The sequence below is a fragment of the Delphinus delphis genome, chromosome 3 (genome assembly GCF_949987515.2).
Source record: "Delphinus delphis chromosome 3, mDelDel1.2, whole genome shotgun sequence".
In the NCBI taxonomy this organism is placed as follows: Eukaryota; Metazoa; Chordata; class Mammalia; order Artiodactyla; family Delphinidae; genus Delphinus; species Delphinus delphis.
In genome coordinates this window covers 108701209-108717447 of record NC_082685.1, presented here as the reverse complement: position 1 = coordinate 108717447, position 16239 = coordinate 108701209, and the positions used below count along the sequence as shown (strand labels likewise).

The following is a 16239-nucleotide window of genomic DNA, read 5'->3' as shown; positions in this document are numbered from 1 at the left end:
ATTTCTGCTTTAGAATAGCAATGGATTTACGATGATTCTTTCTATACCACCCACACCTCACTTTAAATTTTCTTTGAGTTTAAATTAACATTAAACATTGAATCAGTTTCATGTTTATTTAGCATTAAGGCCACTGCTAGTCAGTGAAGGTACCTCTGCATATTAGCAAAAGGCATCCCTTCTGGGCAGAATCCATAGACTTCACAAGTGGAAAACAGCTATATTTCAGCCTCCTTTTGACTTGCTAGACTCAGGCATCTTTGTGCAGTGCACATACTACACAAATGTACAGAGCAGAGCTCTCTCGCAGATTGAAGAACTCAAGGTTTCAAAAGTCAAGAAAAAAATCTCCAGGATCATTAAATTCAAAATCATATCGATATTAATTTTAAGATTGAAAGCTTAATTTTTAACCTGTGCCTATATTTGTGACATTAATAAGAGACAAAAATATTTATGCAGTCAAATCATGGCCACAAAACTTGTAAGGAAAATTCCCATGATGTCAGATACATAGATACAAGTGTAAGGATGGCAGTTTAGCCCACAGGCACAAGGTAAATGTGTACTTCCTTCTTGGGGCAGCGAGAGAGCAAATAGGTATAACCAGAACAGCAAATATAATAATAATAACTGAGATTGATTTTATTTGGCAACTTAGTAATTATTATAGTTATTTTAGAAGGTGAATTCATTATATGATAAATTTTACGATAAATGTAGGCTACCGTAGAGTATCCTTAAATCACACTACTCCTCTATTTTTGAGGGCCTGGTAATCTACATAGAATGCATGTTTACATTAGACCTTGAAGTGAAAAAAATCACATAATTTCAAAAGTTATACATATTTTTCTAAAAACATATAAAAATTTATTTTTTGAATGATTTCTTAAAAAAAAGGTTAATATAACCAATTGCAGGGCTTTCAAAAGCAACAGATTTTTGTTGTTAAATGCTACAAAGTGCAAAGAAAATGAAAAAAATACATATACTCACTGAGTTGGCATTTGTTGGGTTTGGCCAAGGTCTACCACCACCAGGACCCCTGTAAGACAAAATGACAAATGAAATTTTAACTGATGCTCTGAATGTTTCACAGTAAGCAATAACATCATAAAATACAAACATTTATAATTCAGTTACCATGCAGTTCTAGTCCAGCACTGAAATTACTCTTTATGTTTTCACAGCTTTTTAATTTCTAAAATCCAAAAATTTTATCATTCCCCCAAACAGCTTTCACTGTTTTACAGCTGTTTTAAACAGCTTCATCACTAATTATGAGATAAATATAAAAGATAATTGTGACAATAATAAGTGCTGCATGTATCATACAAAATGAAAATGAAATTATTTGTGAAATATCATTATACATAAAATGATTGCTCTTAAGCTACAAATGAATAAATGTACATAGTAGGTATCTAAATTTGCCTCCTCTTCAAAAAATTGCATAGAATATCATGTTACTTTATACATCTATATATCAATCTATCTTTCGGTGCTGGTGATGATTTGGTTACTATTAAACAAGGGAAACACATTTCTTGTTTTCATAATTGTAGTTCAAGATAGTGGCCAGGGTAAATCTTGGGGAAAAATAGGAGGTAATCTATGCTCATGTATGTCAATATATTACTTCATGTTAGGGCGAGGGAGAATGTTCCCTATTCTATAGCTTAAAAGGACATAAAGCTTTTAAAACAAAATTAATGCCTAATTAAATTAAAAACATCTCTTGTCCATTTGCTTTTTAGTATTAAGTGTACCTGAATATATACTGCCTGATGAAAAGTAGACTACTGTCAGCAGGTCTTCTCTAATTAGAGTCACTCAAAATTCCCCTTTTTCCTCTAATCTCAATGAAAACACTGTGACATTTTTTAATTTAAAAAAAGTCCCCTGATTCTTATCCTAGGGACCTTAAACCTAAAGTTCTAAATGCTAGATAGAGGCTGTCCAAGTTAGCTATATTACCCATGTTTGCTTGGAATATTTAGAACTGTTCTGGGTATTATTTTGGGGTTCCCCAGGAATGTAAACAGCAGGGAAGGGCATGAAAAATTGTGTCCTTAGGCTCTATTAGGATGCCCAAGTGCAAGTCCCCTTTTGACCAGAATGGACTTGGTCGAAGTATCATGCATAGGGAAAAGGTGAGGGGCACGTGTATTGTCTCTGGAAATAGTTCCTCTCTAGGATAATGACGAGGACTTTACAATTAGTTACTGGAACACTTTGGAAAGGTGATTTTACATAGAGGATTCAGTGTCTTAATGGACAGAAACTGAGGTAAAGCATAAGATATACGCTGATCAAGTAAAACACTTGACTTGTTTGACGTTAAATAAAACACAGTAAAGAAATTGGAAAATATTTATCTTAAAACAACATAAAAATATACTATATATCCAAATCATGGGAAAAATTTGTATGCAACAACATGCAGACAATCTCATATTTTGAAATATTATGTTTAAACAAGGACTGTATGAATAAGAGATATTAAATATAAAATAATTTTGTTAGTTAAAAATTTGTTTAATGTTAAATTAATGTGCTAAACTAAATGTTAAAATAATTAAACATTTTACTTAAGTAAATACAAATTAAATAAGATGAAGTTAAATGTTAAATTTATTCTAAGAACCATAAAATACCTTTTATGCAGTTCAATTGTTTGACAAATACTAATCTAATCTCAGCTCACCATGTATTTCATATTGTTACATTTTAATGTAATGGGTTAAATGTTAACTCATTTGAATAAGCTAAATTTACCCCACCATTACCATTGTGTTTGAAAACATTTTCAGTTTTGCAAATACCGCTAAATAAAGTGGGGGTTATAGTAGTGAGTAGTTCTATTAGAACAACTTCTTAAGTGTGGTAATTCCTACTCCTTTTGAGGGCCATCAGTATTATCAAGAGAGTAATCTACAAACTATTACACAGGCATTATTTTGAATGTACATTTCTACATAAGTATAATTTGAAGTAGAATCAGGTTAGCCTCATTTAAAAATAAAGAGAAAAATGAAATTTAAAAGAAGTCTTTAATTTTTCGTAAGGGTATATGGATATGATTAAATCAAGGCAACCATGACTACCAAAGAGAAAAATTCTCTTTTTTTTCTGTAATTCAGTCATTTCGAGATAATAACCATACAAACCTTATAATTCTATAGGATGTGATTTAGAACAAGAAAGTCTAGATCCTTTGAAATTATTTGTCCTCTTAGTTTCTATAAAATAGCAAGGTATACAAAGTTGAATTAGAAATATTTTAATACTGAATCCTACACTCTTTTGAAATTTGTAAAACTGTAGTTTATTTAGAAATATAATTTTCTTTAAAAAATAATCTATAATGCATTTGAAAACATTTACATTGTGGCTGTTGTTTGTAAATTCTACTTTAAACTACTGAAATGGATATTAAATTTTTTTCTAAATATATAATACTAGTTATATAAACATTAAAAGTATACTCTTATTTTAATTTTAGGTGACACTACATATGATTTATCCTGAGTTTGGAGCATGGAAATGTAAAAATCATATCAGAATAACTATTTTCTTTAGAGGTCACCAATATTTTTTTAACAACAAAATTATCAGAATTTTGTTCCCAATGGTTTGGTGTCAATATAAGAGAGAAAGCTGCAGTTACAGACTATGGTATTTAGTTACTTTAATGACCGGGGTTTGGTATTCTTTACTGTCATTATACTTTGGTGTCAAATAATAAAAAGTGACGAGCTAAAGAAACCTCATCCAGATATGATCCTCCAGTAGATCCCTCCTGATCCCAACACACAAATATCTTAGACTCTTAAAAACATAGCCTAAGGTAACACTATTCTAATGCCTTTTCCTTTAATTTTTAAGTTAGCCAACATGTAAAACAGTGACATGAAGGGAGCCATAATTCCAGTTAGAAATACTTACTTGCCATAATACAGTAAGATTTAGTTTGTTTTAACAATAATAAATTATGAAGTGAATTTCAATAAAATTTATTGAGTACAATGGAGACAATAATATGTTTTATTGTTAAATTCACTTTTGCTTTCTTGGGGCCAATATCAATAAGAGAATGAGTCTCTCTGGTTGGACCTTCCATACTTCAGAACTTTCCTTGTTAGAGGGAAATATTTGTGATTTCATTGTCCTTGAATCCTAATCTATAGAAAACTGAAAATGGTATAAGACTCCAAATAACAGTCAACAGTAACAAATAATGGAAATTTGAGTCTGTAAAGCTTAAAGGCTCTTTAAAAAACAGATATTATATAAATAGTAAAATATTATGTAATAAAAATATTTTAAAATATCTGGGTATATTTAAATGAGAAACCCAAATATGAATAAAAATAATCATTTGAAATTTTCAGCCATACTTTTAGTCTCCATAGTCCAGGGAATTAAATGTACCCTTATGTATCTGTTTAAATGTATGTGAGAAAGGAATGCGACAATTTTAAGCTATTTGAGTCTCTTAATAGTCATATGAGAATAACTTTCCTCTATACTAGCAAAACTGTGTTGATCTAAAGTCAACCACATCACTACAAAATGATATTAGATACATTCTTAACATTTAAAGAGAATTTTGGGTTGATCATAGCATTCAAAATGTATACTCCTTACCTCTATACATAGTATTCAAAATTATTCTTTAAAAGGCATTCTATTTTAAAGTCAGAATCTTAGGTAGGTAAATTTTATATGTATCTAAATCCTATTGTTAAGAGTTTCAGCTTTTGATATAAGCACAAGATATCACTCCTTTTTGTAGAAACCATTAATAAGCCTAAACCTTTGAGGAATTTAAGAAAAGTCAGACTTCATGTCTATCCATTTTTACTTTAAAAGTAAGAAGACATGATAGGAAAATTTGACCTACTTTTTCCCCTTGTTCTGTTAGTTTTGAGCCTGGCTGGTATCCACCTATTAACCTATTTTCTATTTTAGGCAAAACTGCTTTCCATGAAAATGGTTCCAGAAACTTAAACAAATCCCTATGTACATCAAAAGAGCTCATATATTCAATGCTATTAAATGATGGCAGAGTTGTTTAATTTGATAGGTAGGTAACCAAAACATGGACTAATGGGAAATATATTAGAGGAGACTACCCAGAACCCTATATAGAGCTCTTTCATTATTTCTGATAAATTTTCTTTAGGCTACATCATGGACTTGGATCCTCTAATCAATTAATGAAAGTCATTCACAAGTTCTGGGTGTATATGGAACTTTGAGGGCTAGTAAGATAATGAAAAATAAATAAAAAATCCTTAACAAATTGCATTATATTGGCTGATAGAAGCAACTACTCTCTTTGGGCTTGAAAGGCCCTTTCAGTACAAAAAACAAAAAAAACTGTTAGTTTACTCCCTAAGTATATTTTGAATTTTCAAAAGAAAGTATACTATGGAAAGTTCTTTAATAAAGAAGAAACTACCAGAGAGACTTCTTCCTCGGTTAACAATGGTCCCAACAAAACAAAAGTAAAGACATATATATATATTTATAAGAATTTAAAACTCATAGGAATCACGCTATATGTGTTAAAATGAACGATATTCCATCATCTACTTCTGTAAAGTCAAGTCATGGTCCTGGCGTCATCATCTCTTCATACTTTTGTATGGACTACATAAATATTATGTGCTTATTTATAAAAGACTCATTTTTATGATAAACATGAAAATCAGGCTAAAAGTTGGCATTTGTGGCATTTGAAAATGGAAAAAAATTAAGGGTTGCAAGGGAAGGAAGAAAAACATGGAGAATATGTTGTGAAAATGAAGCAAATGCTACAGCTCATGTTCAGTCCATTTATACTACAGTTTCATTTTATACTACACAGAAATTGAGCTTAAATTGTGTTGCAAATTGGTGTGACTTTAGAAGACAGAAAAGAGAACACTTTACAGGATAATATAGCATTTTGCTTACATGTTCATTCCAGGCATTCCAGGGCCACCTAAAGCATTCAGTGGGGGTCTCATTGCACCTCCATAGTTCTGTAATGATAACCAAGGGTCAGACTACCACAAAACAAAAAAACAAAACCAAAGAGGAGGGGGGAAAGAAAGGAGAGCAGGTTAATGATTTCCCTACATAACTGCTGATGGGATAAGGCCTGTGCAATTCATTCTCAGAAGGGTCCACTCTTGTACTTTTGCTTCTATTTTAACAATTACTTTGGTTTGTGCCTTTTAAAAACTACATGAATATGTACAATCATTGGAGCATGTTAAGTGATTAAGGTATAGTTGCAATTATAATATTCAACATATCTTTATTAATTTCCTGATATCTGTACAACAGTGAACTTTTTCAACAAAATATTTCATAAATCCCAAACTCTGTTTTTAAAGAAAGGACTTAGTCAACATGTTTGAAATTGTCTGACTCAGAAAAATTACATAAAGTCTGAAAACAAATAGGTGAATCCAGCATAAGAAAGTGGAATACAAACTTCTGTTCACAAAATAATATATCCAAGAGAGAAATGTACAAATATACAGATACACAAAAATATATGAACACTAAAGTATACTTCAAATATGTATGCGTGAATTATATGACTCAACAGGCTTCTGTCAATATCTATTATGTGCATTCAAAGGATAAAAATATTTTAATGTTTTAACATGCATTATCAGCTTAGCTTAGTTTAGTTTCCACAAGGGCCAAAAGACTACTTTTAACATTATCATATTAATATATTTTGACATCATCAACTACTTTCATGCTCAGTTTTCTGACACCACCTATTCCTCCAACATTTCTGATCACTCTTCTTCAATCTCCTTTGCTGGCTCCTTTGCTAGCTCTTAAAAATGTTGCTTTTCCCCAAGTTCTAGCCACAGAATTCTTTTAAATAAATACACATTTATGGGTACTCTTACCTGCTACCATTAGTTCAACAATTATTTATATGTTAGGAATTTCAAATCTATTTTGTCATGATGTCTCTCCTAAGCTCTTAGATAACTCATATGTTGAACTTCATATCAGCTGTTTCTATCTGGATACCATTTCACACTCAACATACCTAAAGGTAACCTCAATTTTATCTTCTCACAGCTGTGTTCTTTATACTGCCTTCCTCAGTCAGTTCTGTGGCGTCACCTTCTATGCAGCAGTCCAGGCTAAGAGCCTCTGAGAGCTTGATATTTCTTCCTTTTATTTCAATTTCCATATCCAGTCAAGTTACCAAAGTCTATTGATTCTACCTGTAAAATAGCTCTTGAAATACTGCCCTCCTTTGTATCACTCATCTCTGTCATTTACCGAGACTACTGTACTTAGTTGGTCTCTCTGACTTAGCCTCTCCCCTTCCCCATCTATTCTCCATACTGCCTCCAGAACTGTGCTTCTTAAACTCAGTCCTATTTATGTCACTTAAAAGCCATGATGCCCCACACTGCCTATCAAATAAAGTCTGTACTTCAGCATGGGTCTATGGTGTTATTCACAGATCAGCTCTAGCCTATATTTCCTGCCCCCATTTCCTATAATATTTACCTTCTTCCCCTACTCCCAACTATACCCTCCAGACTGCTGAATTTCTTGTGGTTCAGAAACATGCAGTACGCTTTTACACTCATGATAACTCATCTGCTATGGCCTTCTGTGTAGTAGGTGCTAAGATGACAAGGAAATATTCAATGAGAGAAGGTCTGTTAACTCCAGAGAGTAAGCCACAGTTTGTAAATAAATTACCTAATTACATGCTCTTCTCATTTTTTATTTACTTTTAATTTCAAGAAATCTTATTTAAACATCTCAATTGTGTATGCTATGGGATAAGAGAATGGTGTCTATCCACACTTGAGTCACTGGTTAAAGAGATAGCTATTTCTCTTAACCTCTGGAACAAGCATGGGGGTGGCAGCAGCAGTATTACCAAGGAGTCTCTGAGAAGAAAGTTAGTCACTGGGAACGAAATCTGAATGGTAGAGTATAATAGAAATTCTTCACACAAAAGGTTGCTCCTCATTTTTGATCTTAGTTGGTCTGTGTTTTATCAAGGAAAATGTTAGTTTTCCTTCTAGCTCTGGACATGGAAAGATACTGGTTTGAATCTCTCTTGCCCCTGCCCTATTTCCTCTTCTCCTCTTTCTATATGTGTGATTGCGGGCCAATGATTCTCCCAATGATCTGCTCAACCTTTATTTCCTTATCTGTAAAGTGAAAATATCTCTTATAAGCTTGTTGGAGGAAAAATGAAGTCATACAAAACGCATATTAAAGTGCTTGGTGCATTAAAAGCATGATACCTGGTGCTCAAAAACTGTAGCTGTTAACTCTTATCACTGTTAATAAGGGACTGACTTAAATGAGTCTTCTCATTTTCCCTTGAGCCCTCAACCCTAACATGCTTGTGACATAGTGACTCCCTGACAGAGTACACGTATTTCTTTTCTTGACTTTTTTCCTACTGCCTAATAGTTTTTCTTTATGTATCTGAATCTCCTGCTAAAGAATAAGTACCTGAAGGTAGAGTCTGTATTACTCATCTTTGTGCATCCAGTGCTCAAGTATGACAGTGCACAAGTGTCATAGGAAATGAGTAAGAAATTATCCAACACATATTTTGATAGACTTACAAAATATTTTCATTTTGTGAACAATCTGAAGCATATAGAGAACAGGAAGATAAGATAGAATAACAACTAGCTTTCTAACTGGTAACAAAGGCAGAATGTGAAGAGCTAATTTTGAATCACTGAATTTTAAAGCTGATGGCAACTATACAATTCCATCTGGTTTAATCTCTCTCCCAATGCAACGCTCCTGACAAAAGGGCTGTTCAGACTCTGCTTGGAAAGTTTATAAAGAGTTTTTCCATGATTGGGCAGTTTAATTTCTAGCAAGTTCTTCCCCACACTGAGCTAAATTCCACTTCCCATCTTAGATTTGAAAATACAGAATTAGTTTACTCTCTCTTTACATGAGAGCCTATCATATATTTCCATCTCACTATTTCTCCACCCCAAGTATTTGATTTGGAAATCATGATATGTTCCTACTTGTATATAACTCATTTATCCTTCAGATTTCTAGAGGAATTAGAACTAGTTGGACAGTCTTGTTGAATTTTTCTGTTAATCATATGGTACCTGCTGAGCCTAAGAACACAGACAAGCTAAGTATACCTTATTATAAAAGCCAAGTAGAAAAATTACTTCAAATATGGCATTAGGGAAGACATTTTTTATTGAAAGGATACTGATATCAATCTAAAAATCGTGTATTACTACTGAACGTAGATTTAAAATAGATTAAGGGGTGGAAGAAATATGCCAGCATTTGGAGCAAAGTTTTATTTCTTCATCCATGCAGTAGGTTTTAATCACATATTTACTATGTTCTAGGTGTGCACTTTGCCTACATCAGCATTGTCTGAGAATCAAATTATATATATTTCTTCTAGGAATTCAATTATTCCAATAGATAACTGCTGTCCCTCTTCACCACATTGGTCCTAAGCTGAAAAAATAGTGGAAATAATATCTATGATATTATGATACATAATATCTATGTATCTCATATCTATGATACAAAGGAGGTATGTATTTTATTTTGCATAAAGCTAGAAACAATATTCAAGAGACTGTTTCTATAATTCGGATACAAAAAAAGCAGACACATTCTGTTCTTGAGTAGCATCCATAGGATTAAATATCTGTCATGAGAGTTGTTTTTCTATTATCTTTTAAGAAACACAGCTAACTTTTATTATAAAGCTCACAGTTCAAATCCATATGTTACATATACCAGGTGTTATGAGTAAATACCTTACAAGAATCCCTTAATTCAAATAATTTTACTTCACTTTTTACCTATTATACCATTCATATGAATATGATTCCTATTTTCATTTAAGTACATGATATTTATAAATAATTTACTTTAACCTTTTATACTTATATACTGTGATTTTAAAAGTTGTTGTAGGTATTTCTGGTTTCTGAGGTAAATTCACACCAAAACACTTTACTTCCTCCAAATTATAAAGAAATAGATAGCAATGATATTAATCCAAATGGAAGAAATAAACTACTCTCTTTGGGTGTGAAAATGAAAAGAATTCATACTTATATGATAAACTTAGTTAAACTCTTCAATAAGCAATTAGTCCCCAGAAATGTTTTCTTACTTTCTGTCATAATTTACTTATAACACAAAACACATACATATTTGGCTAGATATTTATAAAATATAAAGACCAATATGCTTTTTACTTCTGCATTTTCAAATGAGATCTAAGTATTCATACAGCTTAGGTGAGCATTGGTTCATCTTTCAAACACTGCAAAACTGACTCAAATCAGACTCTAATTTTTAAAAGTATTGAAAATATTGGTCTGGAATGACAAAAACTCAAAGAGCAGCTAGCTGAAAAGTAAGAGAACTGAATGAAGAATAAATTACAGGCATCAACTTTTGATGTATATTTAAAATGCATCTGTTATGAAAATCTTTTGAGGAAAAAAATCCTTCAAGTTGTATATAGCTAAACTGGTTGGCTTAGCTCATTAAAGACTAAAAGTATATTCATTCAGTGAAATATCCTACAGATCTTATAAATTCTGACTGCCATTAATAGATTAATGATGGTTGGTCATAAAAATCATCATCCTTAACATGAGTAGAAATAGGAAAAAATAATTTAAATATCTAAATTAGGGTTTTATAAGATCTTAAGAAAATACATAGAAAATAACTGAGCCTAAATAAAAGAAATGGGTTTTTTATGACTTTGAAGATCCCACAAATATTTACATAAAACTTTTTCTTATCATGTAATATGGTATCTCTGAAAAATTTGTGCTTCATGTCCCAATACAGACTATATATACAGTTGACCCTTGAACAACATGGGTTTGAATTGTTCCAGTCCACTTATACGTGGATTTTTTTCAATAAATACATTATTGGAAAATTTTTTGTAGATTTGTGACAATTTGAAAAAACTTGCAGAGGAACCACATAGCCTAGAAATATCTAAAAAATTAAGAAAAAGTTAGGTATGTCATGAACGCATAAAATACATGTAGACATAAGTCCATCCTTATATAAGCATAAGGGGAGTGGTATGTAATATAAAATTAATAATGTGTTTTCTTACTGTTTTATAATTTTGCTTTCAAAGAACTACATTACTATACAGTATGTGCCTCTCTCTCTCTCTCCCTCTTCCCCCTGCCACCAACCCCAACAGGAGAAACTATGTATCAGCCTATCATCACATGTAAGTGGTTTAAAAAAATGTAACAATGTTCACAATACTGTATTGTGAATATGACTGTAATACTGTATGCCTTAAAAATGTTATAATGATTCATTCATTAGTGTATAGGATAGGCTATGATGAAGCAATCATTGATTATTACGCTAGTTTACCATAAAGCTATCATATTGCTGCTTCTTTGTTATCAATGCATGAATTGTTATACCTGTAAATAAATAGGAATTTTTTTCACATGATCTTTTCATTTTTGATGTCCCGTGTTAGAAATATATATAATATCTACAGTGTTTTGTATCATTTAAGACAACATTGATGAAGATGCTGAAAGATGATTCATCTTATAAACAGATGATATAAACTTATGGTATCGAAAAATATAGTGCAGTACAGTAAATGTATTTTCTTGAGTTCTGTAATAACATTTTCTTTTCTCTAGCTTACCTTATTGTAAGAATACAGTATATAATACAAACAATATATAAAACATGTGTTAATTGACTACGTATGTTATTGGTAAGGCTTCCAGTTAACAGTAGGCTATTAGTTAAGTTTTAGGGAGTCAAAAGTTATACCTGGATTTTCGACTGCACAGTGGTTTGGTACCCCTAACTCCCATGTTATTCAAGGGTCAACTGTATATTATTACATGTTGGCAGTAACTCCTTGGTCTAAGTCACATTTACCTGAGAATCAAATTATATATATTTCTTCTAGGAATTCAGTTATTCCAATAGATAACTACTATCCCTCTTCACTACATTGGTCTTAAGCTGAAAAAAGCTTAAGACCAATGGGTGTTAGATTCTTAATTCTCTGACTCCTTTGGGTACACAACAAAATACTTAACATTTTTAAAGCAGATACATGAAACAAGCTCCTAAAATTATCACTTATAAAGTCTGTTCTTGGAAAGAATAAAGAAAGTAAATCAATTCATTCTTTTAACCAATGTTATGATACACTAACCTCTGACCTTTGAGGAAGAAATTTAAAATTCGGAGTTCTGGATTAGTTTCTTTGAAATATAACATTACAACATTAGTTTCTACCCCATGCAGTTTTCCCAAGAGAGACAGAGGGATGTTTTAGCTAAAATAAGTGATATCCTGGAGCAGCATACTTAAAAATGTAATCAATAGCTGAATAGGTTCAATCTTGGTGTATACTTCTGGGAAATTTTGATACAGAAGTAGGCTAACATCTAATGTATACTGATAGTATTATGCGTGTTCAGTAAGACCCATTTCAGTGTTTATTTCTAAAAGGTTCTCTATTGATTGCATATTCTGTAAAGAAATATGGTAGTATATAATAGTCAATGGAATTCTTTAAAAGATTTAGAAATATATTTTATGCTGCTTATTCTATTTAATTCAGTCAACTAGGTTTTATTTAACTTATCTTAGTTATCTTTTGTAATAATTACTATAATTTTTTATATTTCCTCAATAGAACTAACAAAAGGGTAATAGTTATCATTTTTAATAATTACTATAATGTATTTCTACACAATGTGTTTTCTCCAATGTACCAAAGGCATATGTGTAGCACCTGTTAAAATATGGTTTGTTGTTACATCAATTTGGACATGTCATAGATATGTCCTCAAGAGCCTAACAACCATGTTATTAAGCCTTTATTGTATATACTAGAAGCCAGCAAATAATACAGTTTGTTTGTATAAGATGAAGGCAAAAAACTCAGCCTCTAGCTTCCTGCACTGATTATTTATTTACCTGTGGTCCTAAGGGCACCATTCCTCTTGGAGGCGTCATTCTCTGCATTGGCCCACCCATATTTGGATGTCCTAAAAAGAAAAAAAGTATGACGATATTAGCAATGTAATGAGCATGAGTGCTAAACCGGAGGCTATAGCCTCCTCTCTGCCTGGTGTCACATCTTATTTACTAAGGACTGAGTTATTGACATCACCTCATCTTGGCTTCCATGGCCAGTTTTCTACCTCTTATCACTACTTACCCACACTCTCCATTAATGTCTTGAAATTGAAATGTTCTTCCTATTCTGTGTTGAATTACATCTCTCATACCATTTGCTCCTCGTTTTTTCTCTTGGAATAGTATAATAGAGCCATACATATTTGTGGTACCTAAATAGCTCTGATTATTGGGTTTGTTAAACTACCAAGTAAGTTACTTATTGCATAGCATCCTCTTTCCTCCTGCTTATCTTTCTGGTGGACTAACCTCTCTATCTGAAAAAGGCAGAGAAAATCACAATTGATACAATCACTTTGAGTCTCACTTGTTTGAAGTTATACAAGAGGTTTTAGAAGTTACTAGTTAAAATACAGATTCTGGATATTTAATTATTCTGTTCCTTATGTTATCACTACCCTCACTATCACACATAATTAAGAGTTAGCTAAAAAGATAATTACTTGGCCACGTTACCTGTAAAAATGCAACTGATATAATTATGGAATATCTGTACAAATAAAACCTTCCTTAAAAAATACAGGATTTCCTTTGAGATTTTGCACATCAATTTCACTTTTACAAGTAGTCACCTTGTTGTCGAGTTGGGTCCATTCCACTGGGAAGTAATGGCTGACTTCCTGGGACACCTCCAAGAGCCTAGCATATTTAGTAAAACAAAATAAAAAGGAATATTGTAACTATTTATAAAATAAGTGCTGTAACAATTACAGAGTGCATCTGAGTATTTCATAAGATTTTTTTTTCAACATGTATTTTTTTTCTATTGGAATATATTTGATTTACAATGTTGTGTTAGTTTCAGGTGTGCAGCAAAGTGATTTAGCTATAAGTATACATGTATCTATTCTTTTTCAAATTCTTTTCCCATATAGGTGGTTACAGAATATTGAGTAGAGTTCCCTGTGCTATACAGTAGGTCCTTGCTGATTATCATTTTATATATAGTAGTGTGTATATGTTAACCCCAACCTACTAATTTATCCCTCCCCCACAGCTTTCCCCTTCAATAACCATAAGTTTGTTTTCTAAGTCTGTGAGTCTATTCCTGTTTGTAAATAAGTTAATTTGTATCATTTTTTAAGATACCACATATAAGTAATATCATATGATATTTGTCTTTCTTTGACCTACTTCACTTAGAATGAGAATCTCTAGGTCTATCCATGTTGTTGCAAATGGCATTATTTCATTCTTTTTTATGGCTGAGTAAGAGTCCACTGTATATATGTACCACATTTTCTTTATCCATTCATCTGTTGATGGATGTTTAGGTTGCTTCCATGTCTTGGCTACTGTAAATAGTGCTGCAATGAACACTGGGGTGCATGTATCTTTTCTAAGTATGGTTTTCTCCGGATATATGCTCAGGAGTGGGATTGCAGGATGATATGGTAGCTCTATTTTTAGTTTTTTGAGGAACCTCCACAGTGTTCTCCATAGTGGCTGTACCAATTTACATTCCCACCAATAGTGTAGGAGGGTTCCCTTTTCTCCACACCCTCTCCAGCATTTATTGTTTGTAGACTTTTTGATGATGGCCATTCTGACTGATGTGAGGTGATACCTCATTGTAGTTTTGATTTGCATTTCTCTAATAATTAGCAATGTTTAGCACCTTTTCATGTGCCTCTTGGCCATCTGTATGTCTTCTTTGGAGAAATATCTATTTAGATATGTCCATTTTTTGATTGGTTGGTTGTTTGTTTTGATACTGAGCTGCATGAGCTGTTTCTATATTTTGGAGATTAATCCCTTGCTGGTCACATCATTTGCAAATATTTTCTCCCTTTCTGGGGGTTGTCTTTTCGTTTTGTTTATGGTTTCCTTTGCTGTGCAAAAGCTTTTAAGTTTAACTAGGTCCCGTTTGTTTCTTTTTGTTTTTATTTTCATTACTCTAGGAGGTGGATGCAAAAAGATTTTGCTGCAATTTATGTCAAAGAGTGTTCTGCTTATGTTTTCCTTTAAGAGTTTTATAGTATCCCATCTTACATCTAGGTCTTTAATCCATTTTGAGTTTATTTTCGTGCATGGTGTTAGAGAATGTTCTAATTTCATTACTTTACATGTAGCTGTCCAGTTTTCCCAGCACCTCTTATTGAAGAGACTGTGTTTTCTATCCTGTTCCATTGATCTATTTTTCTGTCTTTGTGTCAGTACCATACTGTCTTGATTACTGTAGCTTTGTAGTATAGTCTGAAGTCAGGGAACCTGATTCCTCCACCTCTACTTTTCTTTCTCAAGGTTGCTTTGGCTATTCAGGGTCTTTTGGGTTTCCGTACAAATTTTAAGATTTTTTGTTCTAAATCTGCAAAAATGCCATTGGTAATTTGATAGGAATTGCACCGAATCAGTAGGTTGCCTTGGGTAGTGCAGTCATTTTGACAACATTGATTCTTCCAATCCAAGAACGTGGCATATATACCTTTCCATCTGTTTGTGTTTTACCTCCTTAGGTAGGTTTATTCCTAGGTATTTTATTCTTTTTGGTTTGATGGTAAATGGGATTATTTCCTTAATTTCTCTTTATGATCTTTTGTTTTTAGTGTATACAAATGCAACAGATTTCTGTGTATTAATTTTATGTCCTGCAACTTTAATGAATTCATTGATGAGCTCTAGTAGTTTTCTGGTAGCATCTTTAGGATTTTCTATGTATACTATAATGTCATCTGCAAACAGTGACAGTTTTACTTCTTTTCTAACTTGGATTCCTTTTCTTTATTCTTCTTCTCTGATTTCAGTGGCTAGGACTTCCAAAACTATGTTGAATAAAAGTGTTGAGAGTGGACATCCTTGTCTTGCTCCTGATCTTTGAGGAAATGCTTTCAGCTTTTCACTATTGAGTATGATGTTAGCTGTGGGTTTGTCATATATGGCCTTTACTATGTTGTGGTATATTTTCTCTATGTCCACTTTCTGGAGAGTTTTTATCATAAACGGGTGTTGAATTTTGTCAAAAGCTTTTTCTGCATCAATTAAGATGATCATGTTTCTTGTTTT

General features: G+C 32.3%; 1 protein-coding gene across 6 annotated transcripts in view; it reads right to left on the bottom strand.

Annotated features, from left to right (window-relative positions):
• The window catches only part of SSBP2 (single stranded DNA binding protein 2), a 299106-nt gene that overhangs the window by 34349 nt on the left and 248518 nt on the right, over positions 1-16239 (bottom strand). For 4 of the 6 annotated variants that reach the window (XM_060009206.1, XM_060009204.1, XM_060009201.1 and 1 more), the window contains 4 exons: positions 13809-13875; positions 13015-13085; positions 5968-6059; positions 1000-1048 (listed from right to left, as the gene is read on the bottom strand). In XM_060009206.1, the coding sequence (XP_059865189.1) occupies positions 1000-1048; positions 5968-6059; positions 13015-13085; positions 13809-13875 (279 nt within the window). The remainder of the gene's footprint in view (positions 1-999; positions 1049-5967; positions 6060-13014; positions 13086-13808; positions 13876-16239) is intronic. The other 2 variants (XM_060009202.1, XM_060009205.1) reach the window with 1 other exon arrangement.